Source organism: Perca fluviatilis, chromosome 18 (assembly GCF_010015445.1).
Source record: "Perca fluviatilis chromosome 18, GENO_Pfluv_1.0, whole genome shotgun sequence".
In the NCBI taxonomy this organism is placed as follows: Eukaryota; Metazoa; Chordata; class Actinopteri; order Perciformes; family Percidae; genus Perca; species Perca fluviatilis.
This window is the reverse complement of record NC_053129.1, coordinates 32,819,914-32,844,240: the sequence shown is the minus strand read 5'-3', so window position 1 is coordinate 32,844,240 and position 24,327 is coordinate 32,819,914. Positions and strand designations below refer to the sequence as shown.

At 41.6% G+C, this 24,327-nt stretch overlaps 1 protein-coding gene across 1 annotated transcript in view; it reads left to right on the top strand.

The window, feature by feature from the left end:
* The first annotated feature begins 1,175 nt into the window (after positions 1-1,175).
* LOC120547302 (interphotoreceptor matrix proteoglycan 1-like) overlaps positions 1,176-24,327 on the top strand; it is a 76,826-nt gene continuing 53,674 nt past the window's right edge. Inside the window, 3 exon segments of the mRNA XM_039782847.1 lie at positions 1,176-1,563; positions 13,656-13,868; positions 21,913-22,079. Of these exon segments, the coding sequence (XP_039638781.1) occupies positions 1,500-1,563; positions 13,656-13,868; positions 21,913-22,079 (444 nt within the window). The 5' untranslated portion in view covers positions 1,176-1,499.

The following is a 24,327-nucleotide window of genomic DNA, read 5'->3' as shown; positions in this document are numbered from 1 at the left end:
AAATTGCATCTGAGCTACAATTATTCAATACTGCCATGGTATTCTCTTCCTCTACTTTGTGGAATATGCAGCTCATTAACTGCATATGGACCAAAAAACAAACAAACTGAAAGACTTTGGGGTCAGAGGTGCTCGCAACTGATGGTTTCGAGTGGGGGGCGGGGCATAACTAGGCGGAACGAGGGAGAGGATACCATTGCAGTATTGAATAATTGGAGCCTAGACGCTATTTTGTAATTTTCTAAATTTCTGATCCTCTGAATAAAAACAGAAAATTGGAAAAACAGTTTTGTCAAGGCGGAAAAAAATTGAACTGATAAGCGTTACACTGACCCACCACACACACTGTGTACAAAACTTATTCCACCAACTCTGCTCTGGTTGCATACAACACATCTGCTTTGTCTATCTCTCTTCTGCCCACTTTCCACACACACACACACACACACACACACACACACACACACACACACACACACACACACACACACACACTCATAGTGCGTTTCACTATCTTTGTGGGGACCCGTCATTGACCTAATGCATTCCCTAGCCCCTTACCCTAACCTTAACCATCACAACTAAATGCCTAACCCTAGCCCCTTACCCTAACCTTAATAATCACCACTAAATGCCTAACCTTAACCCTCACCCTAACCATAACCTAATTCTAACCCTAATCCTAAAACCAAGTCTTAACCCTCAAACAGCCCTTTAAACTTGTGGGATCCAGCATTTTGGCCCCACAAAGCTGTCGGGACCCCACAAGTATATTGGACTCCCGGTTTTTGGACCCCACAAATGTAGTTAAACAAGAACGCACACACACACACACACCCCCACCCCCACACACAACCCCCACACACACACACACACACACTGACCTCTCTTAAAGGAGCTGCAGCACCATTTTACAACAAATGCCTTATCGCGCTGATGTGACCGAACCCGACCTAATTTCTAAATATCTGTCCAAAACTGGCCCGGCACGTTGGGTCCCGTCGGGTCCAGTCGGGCTCGGGTTGGGTATCCGCACTCTAGTGTGTGTGTGTGTGTGTGTGTGTGTGTGTGTGTGTGCGCGCTGAACAAACTGGTGGCTGGTTGACAGATGCCCCCAGAAAGCCACTAACAAGATGACGCCAGCGCTGCGAGGGCCGCGGGGTAAAGACGGATTATGTCTGAGCAGCAGATAAACAGATTATTCCCGAAACGGTGCCTACTTTTTTAACCTCGTCACTCTTGCCACACCAACAGCTCCCACCGTCCCACGATTCCCCCCGGGAGAAGAGGAGCGCCTGCCTCCTCTGTCCGATGCACATCCTGAAGACTTCGTTAGGAGTGTTTCAGCTGGAGCGCCGGGCCCTAAATGATCCGCCGTCTCCATGACAACTCGCCCTACGAACACGACTGCGCCCATGAGCTCCACCTGAGCTAGAGGACTCCCCTTCGCCCTGCTGGATTTACTTTTTTTATATATTTTTGGGAACTTTCCTTCCATGATGCTGTGGGAATTTGGACTTGTGCTGCTGTTCGTCCTCACTCCGCAAGCCGCTAAAATTAAAGGTAAGCCTCGGCTTTGTTCACCAAAAGCCGCAATCCTTTCAGCCTTGACACTTTTAATCCTTTACAACTTTAAAAAAAATCATCACACTTTTTTATTCTTTGAAAAAACGAATACAATTCTCAGTAGATCAGAGCAGTGAGATACAAGGATTTTAAGACTATCTCTGCACGTACTAAACTTGGTCACAATGCAAAGCAAAGCCTATTACCATTGCTTAAGTACTTTGCTGTGAAATCACTGAGGTGTTGGATTCTGTCACCGCTTCACTCGAGGACACAAAAAAGCTATTTAAATGCATGATAAAACAGCAAGAAGTTGAGTAAATCCTATTTTTTTTTTCTTTTGTCTCGTTCTGAACACAGCCAGAGTAAAATCCGTATTCATGACGGGCCAGGAAAAATGTGCAAACATGTCCACAATGTGAAATGAAAATGGAGAATGGATAATATCCCAGTTTAGTAGATGTATTGCCACCTCGGTGACAGCTTGACAATTTGAATTACAGCACGCTTCAGACTTATTTGTGGACAGAAGCTATAAACATGACAGGAGAGAGAGAGAGAGAGAGAGAGAGGTTATCACTTTCCTGTATCATAAAACCGTAATCGTCTCGGCTAAATATTATAAATAAAACAAAGCATTCTGCCTGTGACGTTCACCTTCACTTCAAAACCTTTCCTACATATATTATAAAAGCATCGATGAGTGTGGTGTATTACAACACCTACTTTGGCTAATGCATCCTAAATATATCTGCTAGACTGTATGATTTAAAAAAACATATGCATACAGGACGCTGTTGTTTGATGTATGCTTTTATTCCAAGCACCCTTCAGGTACAGCGAGTGCTTTTATTTTTAGTATGAGTGGGCATAAGGAGGGAGAGCGAACCCCAAACCCTGGCAGGCAGATATATAATGTATAAGGCTAAACTCCACTTTTGCTCATGGCCACAAATATAACACAAAACTGAGACATAGTGAAGGACACAACATGCTTATTATTAACAGATCTGTATTGAAAAAGACTTTTACATTTGAATGGAATTAATCTATCAGGATGCATTGATGTGTTAAATGTAAAAAAGTGAATTTAAACATACCATATGGGAATTTACTGCTGCTGGGAGGGCTCTCTCGATCCATACCATGGATGTAAACAGGGACTTTTAATACCGACGTGAAGTTGCGTGGGATCATGGGTAGGGGTGCATGATATATCGACTCAATAGAGTTATCACAATATCACGTTGCGCAATATAATATCGAAAGTATAGGCAATATTTTGTTTATTTTGTCCCGTCCGTTGACGGGGTGGCTTAGTTGTGTGTGTGATTTAGAGCCTGCTTGATACACTATAATGATCATGTTTCATTGGCCAGTTACCGTGCCGTGTTACCTTCATTGTTAACCATTGCTGATAAAAATGTTATTCACGTCATGTCGTTTTAATGAAATAGGGGCACTGTTTCCCACATTATTACTTGGATTCTGTATGTGTTGGTAGTTGACCGCTTAGCAAACAAGCAAGCAAGCTAACATTAACCTATTTCACGTGACCGTGTCCATAAAATGTCCAAATTAACGGAAAATGACCATCCATTTTTCAAAAACCATTGTGATCAGGGGTTAAATTGGGATTTGTCATGTGGGGGGGGGGGGGCTCTCCCTAGGGGGGCAGAAAAAAAATTGAAAAATAAACCATTAAATGGCACTTTCTGGAGAGTATTGTACAAAGAAATGGAGAAATTGAGTCTTACATGATATGTGCAACACTACAAGGTTAAGAGCCTATACTTTGCATTGTTGTAGTATCAACAGGTATTAGGGCATTTAGCATTTACATTACTGTTAATCAGTCATCACTTGATGATACACATTGTATTGTATAATTACCATTAGGGGAGGTACGGTTCACAAAACCCACGGTTCGGTTCGTATCACGGTTTTAGGGTCACGGTTTTCTGTTCAGTACGGTATTTGTTATTTTTTCTTTTAATCTTTAACACTCCAGAATATACTTCAGCATATGATATGCATGTTGCACAAAACATGCACACAGTGGCAGTTTTATATATTGTTTTATTTCATCATAGGTACCATGAAATCCCAAATGTTCCCACACACCAGACTATAAACAACGCTGGCGCATCCTCCTGCTCTGGGCAGCCTCTCTCCCACTGGACATTTCTGCAGGTGACGTGACGTGACCTCGCGGGGCCTACTCCACTTGAGGAGCCCGGTTCGGGTGTCTCTCAAAATCTGACGAAAATCTTTTAAACTGACCTTTGTCGATCTGAAATGAAGACAGATTCAGCAACTGCATGGCCTATTTCTCGCTTAAAATGTTTTCAGAAACACGTTTCGGTGAACTATTTTAGTACAATATGAGATCGTATTCTGAACGAGCCGCCATGAAATGGGGGACCAGCCAGACCCATGTGACGCGATCGTCCAATCAGCTGCCATGGGTTGCATTTGTCACGCCCATCCCGCTCGTCATTCCCAGTAAGTGTTTTAACATAGGTGTATAAAGCACTACGGCAGTAAGAGGTTAGTGCACATTAACAGTGTACTGACGAACCGTGCGGTACACACATGCTCCGAACCGAGACTAGCGAACCGAGACTAGCGAACCGAGACTAGCGAACCGAGACTAGCGAACCGAGACTAGCGAACCGAGACTAGCGAACCGAGACTAGCGAACCGAGCGGTTCGGGTGTTTTTTCATGAACCGTACCACCCCTAATTACCATGTTATGGAAGTGACCCATACAATGTGCCAAACATAATGAGCCACATGAAGAGAGAGTGCAGCATATGACAGTAGCAACAGCTGAGAAGATTTGGGTCTGTGGTGACCAGGTCCACCTCACACAAACTTTCTTCTCCCATTCTCTCTATTTACCACACACACACACACACACGGCACTGAGTGGGCTCTCCGATGCTTGGTTAGCGACATGAACTCGTAGCGGCCGTTGGAGCTTCCGAGCACCGGGCCTCCACAGCTGCGAACTGTGTTTTTAGCTTCAGGAGAAGGACTTTTATCTGCTAATCCTACCGTTGTAGACACTTTGGCGTTATGTAGTTGAACCACAGTGGTGAATTGTCTGCAGTTCTGCGGGGGTTGTTGCCGTGTTCTGATTGTTCTCATCTCAGCTCCGCCGAGACAAAATAGACATGCTATTTCAAATATCTTTCATTTCAGTTTTCAAAAGCACTTTCATCAAATTTTATGTGACAAACGAGCATGCTTATGTGCCGGTGCTGAGCCCCGGAGAGCCCCGGCCCAATTTAACCACTGATTGTGATGACAAGTACGTTGGCATGGCTACGCATCGGTGTTTGACTTAAAGAGCTCATATTATGCTTTTTGGCTTTCTCCCTTTCCTTTATTGTGTTATATATATTTTTTTGTGCATGTTATAGGTTTACAAAGTGAAAAAGCCCAAAGTCCCCCCCAAAGGGCCTTACCATCTCTAACAGAAAACCCTGTTCACCAACTGCTCCAAACAGCTCTATTGTAGTCCAGCCTTTACTTCAGAGACAGACGTGGTCACTTTGGAACACACGTTATAATGCTCGCCTAGCTGCTAGCATGGCACGCCCTCATACTCTGCTTCTGACTGGCTAGTAGTCCTTACCTAGGTACTGTCAGGGCACACCCTCATACTCTGCTTCTGACTGGCTAGTAGTCCTTACCTAGGTACTGTCAGGGCTCGCCCTCCTACTCTGCTTCTGACTGGCTAGTAGTCCTTACCTAGGTACTGTCAGGGCACGCCCTCATACTCTGCTTCTGACTGGCTAGTAGTCCTTACCTAGGTACTGTCAGGGCACGCCCTCATACTCTGCTTCTGACTGGCTAGTAGTCCTTACCTAGGTACTGTCAGGGCTCGCCCTCCTACTCTGCTTCTGACTGGCTAGTAGTCCTTACCTAGGTACTGTCAGGGCACGCCCTCATACTCTGCTTCTGACTGGCTAGTAGTCCTTATCTAGGTACTGTCAGGGCTCGCCCTCCTACTCTGCTTCTGACTGGCTAATAGTCCTTACCTAGGTACTGTCAGGGCACGCCCTCATACTCTGCTTCTGACTGGCTAGTAGTCCTTATCTAGGTACTGAGCATGTGCGACTCCCAACAAAGATGGAACAGAAGTGAGATGTCTCACTCTGTAGCTAAAACAGAGAGCTCAACACACAGGGTGAAAAGAGGAGCTGCAGCAATGTGCAGTACAACAAATATATGGTATTTTTTGAAAATTAAGGGCTCCTTCCTCAAGAAAATGTTTAGTTTTTCAATATTAAAAACGCAATTTCCTCAAATACATTTTTTTAGTTTCTTTGTAGTTGTGTCTCTTTTAAGTTATTTTTGTTTCCTTTGGGGTTGTTTCTGGTCTCTCTGTAGTCGGTTTGTGTCCCTTTTGTGGTAGTTTTGTGTCTCTTTCACATCATTTAGTAGCATTTTTATCTTCATATCTGTGTCTAAAATAGGGGTGGGAATCGCCAGCGGCCTCTCGATACAATATCATTACGTTACTTATGTCACGATACGATATTATTGCGATTTTAAACATATTGCAATACTCTGCGATATAGCCTACCTTTTTTCCAACTTCAAATTGTTCCCAATTTCAAATGATGTCACTAAAAGGAAACTTTGTCAACCTCTGTTTTATCTAAAATGACAAACTTCTCTTTGTTCCTCTCACTTTAATTTGAATGCTGCAAAATGGGATTGTCAGGCAGACAAACTGACCAACACATATATAATAAAGCTATTTTTCGATTGCTTAAGCACTATTTTGAAAGCAGGCACCGGTTTTTCAAAACACTACACACAATTAGCAGAACACCTCAGACCCTTTGCAAAATGAAACACTCTTGCAAAAACTATACACTAATTTATGAAAAACATTTTGTTACCATATGAAACACGTTTCATCTGACTTAATTCAGTTTGAACCAGTCACACACTGCTGTTGCTAACCTAAAACACTTTTAACAATTCTACTTCAGTGATTAGAGTACTGTAAATGAAGTACACAGAGAAAGTGCAAATATACAATAAGTTCACCAAACACTAAACAAGACCAATGCTGCAGACTGAGAGAAAATATACAGTAATGTATATCTCTCCATATACCCAAATCAGTCAACATGTCAACATGGAATCACAACAACAACATGTCTCAGTTTTCATACAGCTACTACAGTAGTGTGCAAAACACTGTTAGCTCAGCAAACAACATCAAATACTGTATACAGTACAGGTTACAATTACAGAAAAAAATAAAATAAAAGATCTGAACAAGTACAGAAAATACTAGACATTATCTCTTCGCCTAGCTGGATCTGGCCAACATCACAGGCGATATCTAGACTGGGTAAACCCAGCCCGATCTGCAGCGCAGGCTGGAAACCTGAACATTTTTCTATCCTGCTTCCGTTACAAATCTGCGGGGACCAATCACAAACTGGCTTATCCACCTGGCGCGCTATTGGCGGGTTTAACACGATGACGATAGAGAAGCGCAGCAACTCGTTGACGCCGCTGTCGCTTCTGTTACAAACTAACACGTTTGTTGACACGTTTGCTGCCTGGAGTTTTTGCGTCGCTCTGCAAAAGTACGTCCTCCGGATCGTTGGTCTGATTGGTTGAAGGACTATCCAATTGCGTACAGAGTCATTTGAACTATGCCCCGTGAACACGCCTCTTGTGCAGTAGAAACTACAGAGCAGACTCCCCAGACTAATGTTCAATCTTAAAAGATTGAGCTTGGTCTGGTGATAGCCAGGATAGGCGATATCCTCATTGGCAAGACAACGTGGGAAGAACCGTCTGTAATGTTGAATCCATCTTCGCACAGCTGCAAGTCAACCTGTTCACAGACGTCCTCCATGGCCTGAATGAGGGTTTCCTCTACCTCCTTCTCCTCCTCTGTGGATTCCCCCTTTCACCCTCCCTCTTCTTCTGACTCCTTTCATTTTTTTGTTACAGGCAGGTGAACTTACCTGCTGTATTTTTATAGTGCTTAAACCTGATTGGTTTGTCTACGATTAAGCAATCATGTGTTTACGCACTTGATGGCTGTCTTTCACAGATTGGCTCATAGGTGTCAGTGCTTTGGAATTGCAAGGAAGTGACATCATGACATACTTCTGTGTCTAATGAATACAAGTGTGTTTTGCAAAAAGTGTGAAGCTGACATCTGGGCAATGTTTTGCTTCTTGAGTGTACGGTTTTGATAATTGTTTAAAGGTCCCATGGCATGAACATTTCACTTTGAGTTTTTTTAACATTAATATGAGTTCCCCCAGCCTGCCTATGGTCCCCCAGTGGCTAGAAATGGTGATAGGTGTAAACCGAGCCCTGGGTATCCTGCTCTGCCTTTGAGAAAATGAAAGCTCAGATGGGCCAATCAGGAATCTTCTCCTTATGAGGTCATAAGGAGCAAGGTTACCTCCCCTTTCTCTGCTTTGCCCGCCCAGAGAATTTGGCCCACCTATGAGAGAGAGACATCAAGGCCACACCCCCACCCTCCACCTTGCCCCCCCCTCTCTCCTCCTCAGTAGCATTTAAAGCTACAGACAGAAATGGCACATACTAAGGAAAGCTCATTGTGGGACTGGCTCTAGTGGCTGTAATTCTGCACCAAGGCTGAATTTCGGGAAAGAGACTTCAGATACAGTATTAGGGGACCACTAAGGCCTATATAAAAGAGACTTCAGATACAGTATTAGGGGACCACTAAGGTCTATATAAAAGAGACTTCAGATATAGTATTAGGGGACCACTAAGGTCTATATAAAACAGACTTCAGATACAGTATTAGGGGACCACTAAGGTCTATATAAAAAAGACTTCAGATACAGTATTAGGGGACCACTAAGGCCTATATAAAAGAGACTTCAGATACAGTATTAGGGGACCACTGAGGTCTATATAAAAGAGACTTCAGATACAGTATTAGGGGACCACTGAGGCCTATATAAAAGAGACTTCAGATACAGTATTAGGGGACCACTGAGGCCTATATAAAAGAGACTTCAGATAGAGAATTAGGGGACCACTGAGGCCTATATAAAAGAGACTTCAGATACAGTATTAGGGGACCACTGAGGTCTATATAAAAGAGACTTCAGATACAGTATTAGGGGACCACTGAGGCCTATATTAAGGAGACTTCAGATACAGTATTAGGGGACCACTGAGGCCTATATAAAAGAGACTTCAGATAGAGAATTAGGGGACCACTGAGGCCTATATAAAAGAGACTTCAGATACAGTATTAGGGGATCACTAAGGTCTATATAAAAGAGACTTCAGATACAGTATTAGGGGACCACTAAGGTCTGTATAAAAGAGACTTCAGATACAGTATTAGGGGACCACTAAGGTCTGTATAAAAGAGACTTCAGATACAGTATTAGGGGACCACTAAGGCCTATATAAAGGAGACTTCAGATACAGTATTAGGGGACCACTAAGGTCTATATAAAACAGACTTCAGATACAGTATTAGGGGACCACTAAGGTCTATATAAAAAGACTTCAGATACAGTATTAGGGGACCACTAAGGCCTATATAAAAGAGACTTCAGATACAGTATTAGGGGACCACTAGGGTCTATATAAAAGAGACTTCAGATACAGTATTAGGGGACCACTGAGGCCTATATAAAAGAGACTTCAGATACAGTATTAGGGGACCACTGAGGCCTATATAAAAGAGACTTCAGATAGAGAATTAGGGGACCACTGAGGCCTATATAAAAGAGACTTCAGATACAGTATTAGGGGGACCACTGAGGTCTATATAAAAGAGACTTCAGATACAGTATTAGGGGACCACTGAGGCCTATATTAAGGAGACTTCAGATACAGTATTAGGGGACCACTGAGGCCTATATAAAAGAGACTTCAGATAGAGAATTAGGGGACCACTGAGGCCTATATAAAAGAGACTTCAGATACAGTATTAGGGGATCACTAAGGTCTATATAAAAGAGACTTCAGATACAGTATTAGGGGACCACTAAGGTCTGTATAAAAGAGACTTCAGATACAGTATTAGGGGACCACTAAGGTCTGTATAAAAGAGACTTCAGATACAGTATTAGGGGACCACTAAGGCCTATATAAAGGAGACTTCAGATACAGAATTAGGGGACCACTAAGGTCTATATAAAAGAGACTTCAGATACAGTATTAGGGGACCACTGAGGTCTATATAAAAGAGACTTCAGATACAGTATTAGGGGACCACTAAGGCCTATATAAACGCATCCAAAAAGCAGCATGTCATGGGACCTTTAATACTTTTGATTTCAGTGTGTGAGCAATCGTCAAAAACTGTAACAGATCGATACTTCGCGCCTGTGTATCGATACAGTATTGTCACGGAAAATAGCACAATACTATGCTTTGTCGATTCCCCCCACCCCTAGTCTAAAATGCTGGAAAATCTAGAGCAGAAAATACATGAATAACACTCAGAAAGCTTAAAGACAAAAACTGTTAAAGAAATCAAACTACAATCAGTAGAGCTGAGAAAAGTCTTTTAGTTACGGATTGGGGTGCTGCCCAAAACGGCTCGGGCGCTGCACCTAAACCTTATAATGGCGGGGGAAATCCTGCGTATGAATGGTTGCTGGTTGCTGCAGAAGTGATGCCACACTGTCGTTCTAGGTCTGACTAAACATGATATGTGTTTATTGTTTGAAATGTGTTCACAGTTTGAAGCTGTTAATTAAATGTAACATGTACAAATCACACAGGGCTGTAGCAGCTGGATGGTCTACTTAATGTATTTAAAATTTAATTTTGACTTCTCTAATCTGCCTTCTGCGAATATACTTCTGTTTGCTTAAGCTGCTTGTAGTACCAGACGGACGGGGTTTACAGTAATAATTTCTGTTGCGAGTGACAGAAAAGGACAATAATCCAGTCTTAAATGTTTTCAGACGTTTTCTAAATCTTGTGACCGATGGCCCGTGGCCACACAAAGTTGCTCTGTGGCCACCAAATATTCCCAGTAGGTGGCCCCCTGTGGGATCTCTCTCTCTCTCTCTCTCTCTCTCTCTCTCTCTCTCAAATGTAACCGGAGGACTGGCGCTGTCAGGAACTAGAGATGGTCCGATATCATTTTTTGTTTCCCCGATTCCTGAACTTGCGTATCGGACGATACCGAGTACTCATCCACTACCAGTGTCATATATTTTATTATGCAAGTGTATACTTGCATATCTTTGTTGTTAAACTCTTTGTGAAACATTAACAAACACAAACAATGAACGCCACAGAACTTTATTTTATTCTCCATGTTTACATTTGTCATAACGGAAAAAGAACATCAATAAACTACTTTAAAGTAGATTTTCTTCTGGGCTGATTAACAGGCTATCAATTGAACAACTGCTGGAATGGGATGTGAACGCTGAGTGGGAGATTCAATTTCATCTTTGATTTCTTCCAGTAACTATAATATTGCATGGCTGCTTGATCTGTAACGCTAAATGATGTTGTGTTCTTGTGTTAAAAATATTTTCAGCCTCGCCTATGTCTTCGTCTTGCTCAAATTACTGTTGCCATTTCACCAGCGGCATAAAGGTCTACGAGGAAACTCGACTGTGGCTGGTTTAGACCTGCTTTTAAGAGGCGGAGAATTTCCCCCTCAGAATAGAGGCGCGCTCTTACTGACAGTCTTTGTAAATACCACGGAATATATAATTAGGTGCACTTTGCGCTTATCCTCCCACCTTTTTGGGTGGAACTCCGATTTTACCCAAGTGCGCCCTGTTTGTAAATAGCCCGCATCGGTTACGTCCATCTTTGCGACCAATTAGCGCCTGGAAACGGGCGCAAACGGCTTGATAAATCTAGCCCATTGTATCACTCTGTGGTTGCGTCTGCAATCTTTTATGCAGTAGCCTGCTGGGGAGCTGGGAGCAGAGAGGGACAGGAAAAGACTCAACAGACTGGTGAAGAGGGCTAGCTCTGTTCTGGTCTGCCCTCTGGACACCATAGAGGAGGTGGGGGGAGAGGAGGATGTTAGCCAGGCTGGCATCAATCAGCAACACCTCTCACCCCCTACATGAGACTGGGAGTTCCCTGAGCAGCTCCTTCAGCAGCAGACTCTTTAATACAACATCATAATGTAGCACTGCTAACTGTTTCTGCAATATGAGCCATCACTGGACAATATTCTGCACTATGCTTATTTATTTATTTATTTATTTATTACTAGTGATAGACCGATTTTATCGTCCGGCTGATAAATCGGGCCGATATTTGCATTTACACGGCTGCTGCGTTCGCCGATAGTTTTTTGCCGGCATTATTCACAGACAGACGTCCACAGGCAGCTATGTCAGCGAGCAATTCATCATCAAGGCTGTGTTGTAAATGTTGATGAAGCACAGTTAACCATATGCAGTGCAACTAGTGTCGCAACCACCACGCGCGAGTATAAATAGTTACGGCGCTCCCATGACGTCACATTTGTGTTCGGCAGAGTATACCGGACGCCTTAGAATAGAATTCAGACATTGTCACCGAGGGGAATTTTGTCCTGGGCATATTGCTACAATCTGTTGATTCACAATACAAACATGTAACAGAAAAAAATATTCTAAAATCAACATAAAAACCTTAACATAAGATCAAAATTTAAACAAAGCATCTTAGGACATAAAGGAAGAACACACATGACTTTACAGACAATACGACATCTAAAAAAGTGACTATAAGAATTAAAGTGCGATGTGCTAAAGTGCTGGTGTATTTATTGCACTTTGCTCTGCTGTGCTAAGATTTATTTGGCTCTTTTGATAGTAAAGGTTGCTGACCCTTGCTCTAAACTTCTTCCAGTTGCTCTGGTCTAGAATCATCTGGCCAAAAGTTTCATTTATTCATGTTACATCATCAATCAAATTTTTCAAAAGCTTCACTTTCATCAAATTTTTTGTGACATATTTAGACTGCAAGCAGGCACATCCAAACAAAAGAGCAGGCTTATGTGCCGGGGCTGAGCCCTGGAGAGCCCCGGCCCACTTTAACCCCTGTTTATATATATTTATATACATATACAGTACAGGCCAAAAGTTTGGACACACCTTCTCATTCAATGTGTTTCTTTATTTTCATGACTATTTACATTGTAGATTCTCACTGAAGGCATCAAAACTATGAATGAACACATATGGAATTATGAACTTAACAAAAAAGTGTGAAATAACTGAAAACATGTCTTATATTTTAGATTCTTCAAAGTAGCCACACCCTTTGCTTTTTTGATAACTCTGCAAACCCTTGGTGTTCTCTCAATGAGCTTCATGAGGTAGTCACCTGAAATGGTTTTACCTTCACAGGTGTGCTTTGTCAGGGTTAATTAGTGGAATTTATTCCCTTATTAATAAAAAAAGCAAAGGGTGGCTACTTTGAAGAATCTAAAATATAAGACATGTTTTCAGTTATTTCACACTTTTTTGTTAAGTACATAATTCCATATGTGTTCATTCATAGTTTTGATGCCTTCAGTGAAAATCTACAATGTAAATAGTCATGAAAATAAAAAGGAAATGCATTGACTGAGAAGGTGTGTCCAAACTTTTGGCCTGTACTGTACATATATATACGTATAATGTCCCGCTGGGCAGCAACTTAAAATAAGTGAAGTGTTGTGAACGCAGCGCACTGGGACGAATGTCCGCATGTGCCCAATAGAAACGAGGCAGCCAGCCAGGCACGGAAGAAGACACTCCATGGCAACGCGGCTGTAACTTTCACTCATTGAGGAATGTTTCTCTGCTTGCATCAAGCCCGGCCGATGTCCCGCCCCCGAGAGCCATATACCCCACCGCGATTGGTAGGTTCGTTCAGCTCCGCACACAACACTGTAAAGTACCATACATATCAAACTCGCAGGCCGCACTTACATTAAACTTTCATAATAAGGCAGGGCCACAAACTATCGTCCCACGGGCCGCAATTGGCCCGCGGGCCGCGAGTTTGAGACCCCTGCTCTAAACAGACTCCTAGGATCTGCAGTGAGTCTGAACCCGAATCGTTTTCGTCTCTGTTTCCTGTCCAGGGGCCGGCGCCAGGCTGGACTCGGGGGCCGTTGGCCCCGTGCGTTTGGCGGAGCTGCTGAAGACGCCCCACACACAAACCGAAGGTTCTGGGTTTGAAGTGGAAAGACGGCGACCCAAGAGGTCTGTGTTTTTACACTCCGGAGTGAGAATCTGCCCCCAAGAGACCATCAACGAAGTGCTCGCCAGCCACCAGGCGTATTACCAGCTCAGAGGTACTTGATTCAACTTCTCTCACAGCCACTGAGCACCTAACTCTTGCCTTGCTAAAGGGTACATGAGCAGAATGTATTTAAAATGCAGACAGCCACTCTCATCTTCTTATATTAACTGGATTCTTTTCCAGGTATCATCGTTTCCAACGAGCATTTTTCTAGTCATGAACCTGCTCTCCTTGAGCTGACGTCTCAGAATGTATACATTTATTTTTATTTTATGTATTTATTTATTTATTTATTCGGGACAATGCACATTAATGAACAATCTAACATTTCTGTAAAGACTGTAAATGAGCCAGGTTATAGCATAAATGCTAATTTTCACCTGTAGTCCCGAGGCAGGAAAACAACAACATGCAGATAATACATAGGTGAGAATATGACAATATACAATATCAAACAAGGAACACATTAGCACACATTCAGACAGATTACATTACATCAATAAAATTAGTCAAAGTGATGACATAACTGGGAACTCTTAAGAAACAGTTTAAAGTGCTTTTTAAATGTGCAATAAGTTGGACATTCTCTAATGTTTGTTGGGATGCTGTTCCAAAAGTGACCTCCTCTGATAGACAGAACACTTTGTCCAAAGGTAGTTTTTCTAAGCGGGATCTCTAAATCTCCTCTAAATGAGGCTCTGGTACAATATCCTCTGTCAGACCTAGGTTTAATGAATGTAGAAAGCGAAGGTGGAGCAAGTCCATGAAAAACTTTATAAATTAGACAACAGTTTTTAAAATGAATAAAATTTCCAAAATTGAGCATATTGTATTTTCCCAAAATATTACACTGATGGTATGACAGAGGTTTTTGATCCAGTATTTTTATAGATTGTTTGAATAACATTTCTATGGGTTTTAAAATTGTATTTCTAGAGTGACCAGGTTGTGATGCAGTAATCTATATGTGAAAATATCATTGAATGTAGGAACATTTTAGCAGAAGTAATTGTCATTGATGGTCTTATTTGTTTAAAGTTTTGTAAATTGAATTTTATTCTGTTCGCTGTAAGTTTGATGTGTTTTTTAAATGAAAGTGTTGGGTCCAGTGTGACGCCGAGGTACTTGAACTCATCAACAATGTCAAGTTCCATTCCCCCCAGGAACACATTTGACCGCTCCAGTTTTATGGGTTTTTTGTGAACATCATAGCAACAGTTTTCTTTTTGTTCAATAACAGGCCAGATTCAAGCAGCCAATGCTGTATATTCTCCAGTGCTGATGTAAGTGAGGATGATGCTTCCTGTGTACTTTTAGCAGGTGTAAAAATAACCGCATCATCAGCATACATTTGGAAGTGGACTGTCTGACAAACATTTGGCAAATCATTTATATACACAGAAAACAATAAGGGTCCCAAAATAAAGCCTTGTGGGACCCCTGCTGAACATTCAAGGTAAGACGAGTTAGTGCCACCAACACTCACAGATTGTCTTCTGTTAGACAAATAAGATTGAAACCAATCTAATGCATTTTCTGCAAAGTTGAAGTGAGTCAGTTTAGACAGAAGGGTTCGATGATCTACTGTATCGAACGCCTTCTTTAAATCCAAAAAGACTGCACCAACACAGATGGTTTTATCAAGCAAAGATTTCACTGTTTCTATGAAGACACAGTTTGCTGTCTCTGTGGAGTGGTACTGGCGAAACCCAAATTGCATGGGATGCAGAAGAGGATGGCCGTTGTTGAGATGTTTATTCAGCAGCTTGGCGATCCACTTTTCTGCAACCTTAGATACAACAGGGAGGATGCTGATGGGGCGATAATTTGAGATGTTTGTTTTGTCTCCTGATTTAAAAATTGGAGATACTATTGCCACCTTCCATCCAGATGGAACAACTGCCATTTTAATTGATAAATTTATCAGATGTGTTATCGGGCATACCAGCATGTCTTTGTGTAATTTTAAAAAATGTGTATCAAGGCCATACGCATCTTTGGCCTTTGAGGGTTTCATAAACTTAATAATGTTGGCCACTTCCAGATCAGTTATTTGCTCTAATCTGAAAACTGGCTGTCTAGAGTTAATAGGCTTACAGGCCAACTCCGAGGGACTAAACATTTGTGTTATTTCATTAACAGAGTTAATAAAGAAATTATTAAATTCAGTTGCTAATTCTTTTGGATTATTTATCAGCTCGTTGTTAACTATTATTTCCAATCTGTCATTATCCATTTTATTTTGCTTTCCAATTAGTTTATTAATATTTTGCCATATTAGTTTGCCATTTCCATTAGCACTTGTAATAACATCCATAAAAAAATTTGCCTTGGCTTTACGTAAAGTTTGAGTTGTTTTATTTCTCATGGAAGTGAATCTTTGCCTATCAATGGTAAGGCCAGATTTTAAAAACACTTTGAGTAAGACGTCTCTTTCTTTTATAAGTATTTTGCAGTGATTATTCAGCCAGGGTAAATGATTTCCCCTTTTTTTACATTTTCCTCTTTTTATAAAAGGTTCCATAACATCTCTAATTTTAGCGTGAAGTATCTGAGAATTGGTTTCGATATCATTATCAGAAAACAATTCAGACCAATTTACTTCATTTAGAATAATATCAAGATTTTGATGTAGATGTTTTGGAATAAAATTGTAATGGTTATTAAATGTAGATGAATTAAATCGCTTTTTACTTAATTTTCGGGAAACAAATACAATATTATGATCAGAAAGCCCTGTAATGAGATTGTATGTTTTACCAATCCTTTCAGCATTAATACAATATTCTAAAGAATACATTAGGATTTGATTGATTGATTGATTGATTGATTGATTGATTGATTGATTGATTGATTTCCTTCCCTCTCCATATGATAGGATTAAATCCAGCTGGAGATTTTGTTAAAGTTTATGTATTGTTAGTAACACAGCTGCAAGCAGGATCCATCTCGTAAAGACATCCCGACATCCAGTAAACCCTTGAAAAGTTTCAAATATAAAAATTCAAAGCCTGAGTAAGACAACAAACAACTGTGTCTATCAAAAGAAAAATGCCATTTGTGTTGTGTGTTTCATTCCGAAGGTTTTTGTTGAACGCAAAAGCTGTGACAGTTTTTCGAAAACATTTAAAAACATTTTTGTCTCGCCGTTCATCACCTGGGGACGATTTGTTTCTCGAAGGTTGGAAGTCAGTTTGAAAACGTGTGAGGCTTTAAATATCTGAGCACAAATTAAAGAATGAATCAGTTATACATCATACATGTTAGCCTCAGATTGATACTGAGTTAGTCAGTTTTACATTAGTATAAACAATATAACATCAAACTAGGACTGAAACCATTCCTCGAGTAACTCGAATAATTTGATTACGTTTCCAACTGAGCTGTAACTGTAGTTTTAAAAACGTCTTCAAAATACATAAAAACATAATTTCCAGAGACTGATGGGCCACCAGGCTTGCAATACACTGGGGGAAACCCTGCACTCAGATACCACAAAGACTGCTGAGATGTATTAGTGACAGCTTAGACATGAAAAGGGAGAGAGAGGGGGAATGACATGCAGGAAAGGGCTGCAGGTCAGAGTCGAATCTGCAACCTCTGCGTCGAGGACTGAGCCTCTATATATGGGCTCTACCGCTAGGCTACCCAGGCAACAAAGATTGTGTCTCTTTTTTTAACAAATCAAAATATTATCCTTTTGTCACCTCGCCAAGATCGGGTGAAGCCAGTGGTGTAGACTACGTGATACGCAGGTATACCAGTATACCCACTAAGAAAGCTCCAGGATTTCCATATACCCACTAAAAATGCCCAATGAGCCAAAACCATAGATATAGAACATCTTTTCTATATCTATGGCCACAACAACATACTTTCTATTATAATTTTGATATATTTTGAATTGTCATCTGTGTTTTTCTTCTCCACATAGGCTAATAAAGGGATTTCCACCGTAAATTGGTGCATAAAAGTGTGTCAGAATGCAGGAAATTAAGTTGTTGATGCTCAAAACATTTCATATTTGTGCAGAAAATGACAATGCCAAGCAACTGTGTTGTTATTCCCACGCGCCTTGAAACACAGATGGGGAATTTATGAACGAAAGTGTGAAACGTTCTGTCACAAAACAATCGCCGTTACGTAACGTTACCCTGGCACTTTTGTCAGAGGGTATACGGAAATCCTTGACCTTTCCTAGCGGGTATACGCCGTATACCTGCGTGTCACGTAGACTACACCGCTGATTCTGTGTACAATACAGTTCTGTCACAACATGAAAACAATGGCTAAAATGTGTGTGTTGATTTTGGGGAGTGTAAGAGTAGAGACAGAAAGGCCGGTAAGAGTGAGGAAGCGAGTGGAGTGGAAGTGATCCGTGACGAAGGCGCCAGACCGGGTCTGACCTCATGATGGCGCAGGTCCGTGATCCAGCTGACACTTCAGCGTGACTGCTCAGGAGCGATGAAGTGACTCATTCAGCCCCTCCTCTCAGGTTGACACTTAACAAGGCTGTTCCTGTCAAAACTCTGGAGGGTTAGGGTTAGAGTTTATTCTTTGTTTTTGTTTTTTACCACAATAACAAAACCACGGAGCTATTTTCCACAGTACTAATGAGCTGCTTCACGTTGATGCGCTCGTGCGATTTAGTAGACTTCATAATCCAGCCTGGAACTACAAGAAGAAGAGATACTTTTATTGATCCCCAGGGGGGAATTTACATTTATTACATACAGGTCCGAAATACACACACATGAAACAAACAGGACCTACACATGCATAGGGGTGGGCATCGTTTGGATTTTAACAATTCTGATTCCAATTCTGATTCTTATCGATACTCAATTCTGATTCTTTGAGGGGTGGAGTTGAAACGGCTCGATGGTGTTTTAAGCCCCCCAACGTCGTCTTCCAGGCAGCGCTGCGAGCGTCGTCTTCCAGGCACCTAACCCTGACCTTAACCATTTCCTAATCCTAGTGTCTTCCTGCCTGGATGGTAATTTTTGAAACAATTCCAAGTAGGAATCGGTCCTCGATGCCCAATCCTATACATTCACTTATTGGAGAGATGTCAGAGTGAGGCGGCTGAAAATTAAAGGCACCGGAGCAGTTAGGTTCGGTGCCTTGCTCAAGGACACCTCAGCAGTGCCCAGGAGGTGAACTGGCACCTCTGCAGCTAGCAGTCCACACTCCGTTCTTGGTCAAAACAGGGACTTTAAAGTGATGGTTCGGAGTAATTCACCCTAGGGTCCTTTGCAGCATGACCTCGAGCCAAACACCCCCCCAGAAGCTTTTTTCACCTGGGTCTAACATTGGGCGAGTTAGCGTAGAGTAGCGTTAGCCGCTGAATAGCTTAACGCGGGGCTAATGGACCCACGTTTGTATCTCTTAAATGACCCCACTAATAATGCCCGAAATGATACCAAAGGTCTACACTAGTATATATAGGTTATGCACTCATAAAACGATGGATTGTAAAGTTTGTAAGTACACCAGACGTTTATGTAAATAACACCTGCCTGCTGGCTTCTGCTCTCTGCTGTTGTTGTTGCTGCTGTAAGACGAGTGCTTAGGGACATCTACAAATTACAACACCGAAAAGAGATGCAACAAAAATATTTTTTAATTTAACTTATTTTTTAAAGTAAGTGCTGTAATATAACTAGCAGGAGACAAGTAATAATTGAGGTAAGTTTGGAGACATTACCTTATTTAATCATTAAATTAATACATATTTTTGTTGTATCTCTTTCGGTTGTAATTTATAGACGGCCCTAAGCACTCGTCTAACTGCAGGTGCAGCAGCAGCAGCAGCAACAGAGAGCTGAAGAGAGCAGGCAAGTGTTCATAAACTTCTGGTGTACTTACAAACTTTCCAATCCATCGTTTTATGAGAGCATAACCTATATATACTAGTGTAGAACGTTGGTATCATTCGGGCATTATTAATGGGGTCATTTAAGAAATACAAACGTATGAGTCAATAGCTAGTTACTCAGCGCTACGCTTAGCTCACGCTAACTTCGCAGTACTAACCAGGTGAAAAAAGCTTCTGGGGGGGTGTTTGGCTCGAGGTCATGGTGCAAAGGACCCTAGGGTAAATTACTCCGAACCATCACTTTAACCGCGGACCCTCTGGTTCCCAAGCCAAGTTCCCACAGACTGAGCTACCGCTGCCCCAAACTACAGTGTCTTCATACAATAAATCCATGATTATGAATCCATAAATCATGTTACGTAATGTTTAATAACTTCGCAATGCTTCAAACTAGCGCCATTCTGGATGTTTAGCATGAAAGCTAACATCTAGGCCCCCTTCATAGAGGGCTTCTCTGTGACCGAAGTTCTTCCAGAAGCGTTGTAATCCAGCCTGGAAAGAGTGACAGATGCTGAAAACTGGTTTCCCGCCTGCAGGATGATTATACCAACTTTGACAGCTTAATTCTGTTCTGCACATTAGCTTTCTTTTTTATTATCTCCACTGATTTATGTACAGTATCTTACTCCTCTTCTCATCTATTCTCTTGTCTCCTTTCATCTTTCTCTTTCTTTAATCATTCTATTTTCCTGATCTGTTATCCTTGTCTAATATGGAATTTAATGTCAGGAATAAAGTGATTCTGATGAATTGGTTGAGAGTAGATTGGCCTCAAACCAGATAGTTATTCAAATGATAAAAAAAATAAGTTATGTATGTACAGCGGCTGCTACGTACAGTATATCTCTCCTTTTAATGCAACATGTCTCATGCTTCATTGTACTTTACCAGTGCAGCCCAACCAGTACAGGCGATTGCTTGGCGTCCTGTATCGCTGCCTGTAGCTTTCTTCAGAACCATTGTATCACTAAATTGCTTACACTTACTAAAGGACCCCAAAGTACTTAATATGCAACTCCACTGTCAGCAACTTAATACGATATAGTGTCCGGTTTTTGTTTGATATAGTGTCTGCAAAAATAGCTTTTTATTGAGTTTCCTTTTAGCGAAATGCTCTGAGTGAATTTAAGCTGGACTTTCATTGTGAAGGGTAGACAAGGAAGAAATGAAGCCAGCGGTATTGTGGAGCCGTTTAGTTTTATTCATAGTTTATCAATATCCAATATCAAATGCTGTCCAAACTGCTCCAAATTCCAAACGCCAAGTTCATTGTTACCCAGAAAGCCAAGTGTGAAGTAGATCGGATGAACGGTTCTCAAGATTTTTGAAAGACAGCGGACACGCAATACATACACAGATGTTCCTCATTTTATAGCAACATTACACATATCGATCTACCTCTAACGCTTTAAATTAAAACAAAAGTTTTAAGTTCTTAAGTTCTTCTTTAAGTCAGTATTTTCTGCTAATGCAGTGTTAAGAGATCACTCCCCTTGTTTTAATAAAGATGTCTTTCACCACATGCTTTTGAATTGATCTACCTGGATTTTGTTGTATGCACAAAATACTTTATGGACATCTTTTGATAAACTTTGTCTTGACTTTCCTTCCACACAGCCAAAATTTCCTCCAATCAAAAATGCAGAGACAACCTGTCTCATTTTTGACACTTCAGTGTAACAGATTGTAACTGTGTAGGAGAGCTCCTCGCAGCAGTGTGTTTAGTGCTCCAAGTCTAAGAAGCTGTGTGTGTGTGTGTGTGTGTGTGTGTGTGTGTGTGTGTGTGTGTGTGTGTGTGTGTGTGTGTGTGTGTGTGTGTGTGTGTCTGTGCTCGCGTGCGTGCACACGTGCGGGTGCGTGCGCGTATGTGTGCGTGTGTGTGTGTGTGTGTGCGCATGTATGTGCGCGCATGCGTGTGAGTGTGTCTGTGTGCGTGTCTGTGTGGTCGGTGTGTGTGTGTCTGTGTGTGTCTTTGTGCGCGTCTTTGTGTGTGTCTTGGTCGGTGTGTGTCTGTGTGCATGTGTGTGTGTTTGTGTGTGTGTTGAACGGTGCCTTTGTGTGTGTGTGTGTGTGTATGTGTTGGTCGGTGCATGTGTGTGTCTGTGCGTGTCTTTGTGTGTGTGTTGGTCGGTGTGTGTATGTGTCTGTGCGCGTCTGCGTGTGTGTGTGTGTGTGTGTGTGTGTATGTGTGTGTGTGTGTGTGTGTTTGTTTGGACAGTTTGTCAGGAGGCCGTGTGGGAGGCGTTCAGGATCTTCTTCGACAGGATCCCCGGGACGGCGGAGTACCAGAGATGGGTTCACACGTGTCAACACGAGTCACTCTGCATCTCCGACCTCACCAAAAACTTCAGCAGCTCCGAGGAGCACATGGGCATGATTCACAGGGTGAGACCAGCACAGCAGGCTGCCACGTCAACAGTCAACACTTTGGCTGCACAGATGCAGGGCATGTAGACACTTTACCCGAGATGTGAGATCACCAAGTATCCTGCAGATATATACAACACAATGGGATGGAACGATACACTCAAATTGCGATACGATTCAAGATTTTAAGTTGGCGATTTTCTCAGGATGTTTTAAACAGAATGAGCTGCAGACAAATGGTTGAACAATATTCCTGTTTGAGAAATCATACATAGAATTCCAGTGTCCTCTTACCAAAAGGGACACTGGAATTGTATGTATGATTTCTCAAACAAATCCCACAACAAAATAACCAAATAAATATCATGTCATGTCTTCAAATAAATAAACTAAGAAGACGCAGTGACGTCTGAAGTCAAACAAATGACATCTAAAGTAGATTACGCCCTAGGACCTTTAAAAATGGCATCACAATTTTGAACTCAACCGGTTGCAATCTTTATACATATCAATGTTTAACCAAATGCTTGTTAGTGAACATATGTGCGAAACATTCACTGTCAACATTTCCCATCTGTTTTCTGCACTACCTGTAAACTAAGCCTGACTCACGGGTCTGTAGTTCCATTCAAGCTGCTCATAACACTTCCCAACACTTACGTAACTCTCGTGGCAGCTTTTATGTAACTTAATCCTGTGTGCATTGCATGTCCTCCAAAACAACGCAGTCATTTATTTGGTGGAAAAAACAGTGAATATTATAATAAAAAGAGGAATACAAAATGTTAAACCAAACATTCAACTAAATATTGCACGTTCGAATAATCTTGGTTTTCACGATCAGCTAATTGCATTCTTCCAAATCTTGATTTCGATTTGAAAACGAGTAATCGTTCGGCGCTACAATAGAATGTTGTATTAAGTAATTTGGGGGAAATGACACCTGCAGAACCAGCAGAGGCTCAGCAATGGAATTCTAAGCGAACGGGCGAGAGGATCCTATTGAAACTGAGGAAAATTATTATTAATCGAATCGAGGATTTAGAGAATCTCTAAATCCTCGATTCGATTACATTTTCGATTCTAAGGTCATGGTTCGATTCTCGATTTTTACAAATTTTCTTTTTTTTTTTAAAGCACAGGTTGCTATGCCATTTTTAGACTAGACTTGTATGTAATATAATATCGGACCTTTGTTCGCAATGTACCACATTACATTATCAAATTTAAACAATTTATTAACAACGTAATGTAACAATAAAATATCTTCAGTCAATTGGAAACTTGACAATTTGTCAATAAAGTAAAAAAGAAGAAAAAAGTTTCCCGACAGTCCCGAGGGCCGACTCTTTGCAGCACACGGAGTTTGGTGTTTGAAGCCCCCAACGTCGTCTTCCAGGCAAGGCTGCCCGAAAGGCACTAGGATTAGGGTTGAAGACGACGTCGCAGCGCTGCCTTGAAGGCTTAGTTGGGGGCTGAAAACACCATCGAGCCAGAACGGCGGCTGAGCAGAACGATAGCAAAGAGGGCGACTCGGGCAGTCTGCTAACTTGTTGCTCTCTCTAATATAACCAATATAAGCTGCTCTGTTTAGGATACAAAACGTGCAGGCAGGCTGAAATTCAACCGTACGGTTTTGTTGGGATTAAGCTATAAGCAGAAGGAACATCTGCTAGCTGCTAGGCTAACGTGCAATGGTAAACACACAGGGACACGCACATAGCAGAGCTTGCAAACTGTGGCTTTTTTGTGGACCACGCGAACGTTGTCAACATAATTCACTGGAAATCGAAAATACTTCCACACTTTTCACACGGGGGTGGGGGTGGGGGGAGGCTTCTGGGGCTCCGGCTGTGGATGTTTTCTGAAAAGCCCCAAATATTTTAGGTTTCTAAAATAACTTCAACTTTGTGTCATTTCCCCCTCTCAGTCAACCCTAAAATAGAAAACCAATAGAAACAACAGACAGATTAGTTTGTTTCTTTGGTGGCAGGAGGGAAAATGAGTCATCCTCAACATTTGTTGTGTTCTGGTATCAAAAGGATGAAGACAGTTGGCGAACAATTAGATATAAGGATGTAAAAAAGCGTCGGGAAAAAAAAGCGACAAAAACATCGGAAAGAACATCAAAAAGCGTTGGAAAAAAAGCCACAAAAACGTCTAAAAAAAAAGCGACAAAAGTATTTAAGAAAGCGTGGAAAAAAGGGTAAAAATCGTTAAAAGAAGCAGAAAAGAGCATCAAAAGTGTCAGGGAAAAAAAGCGACA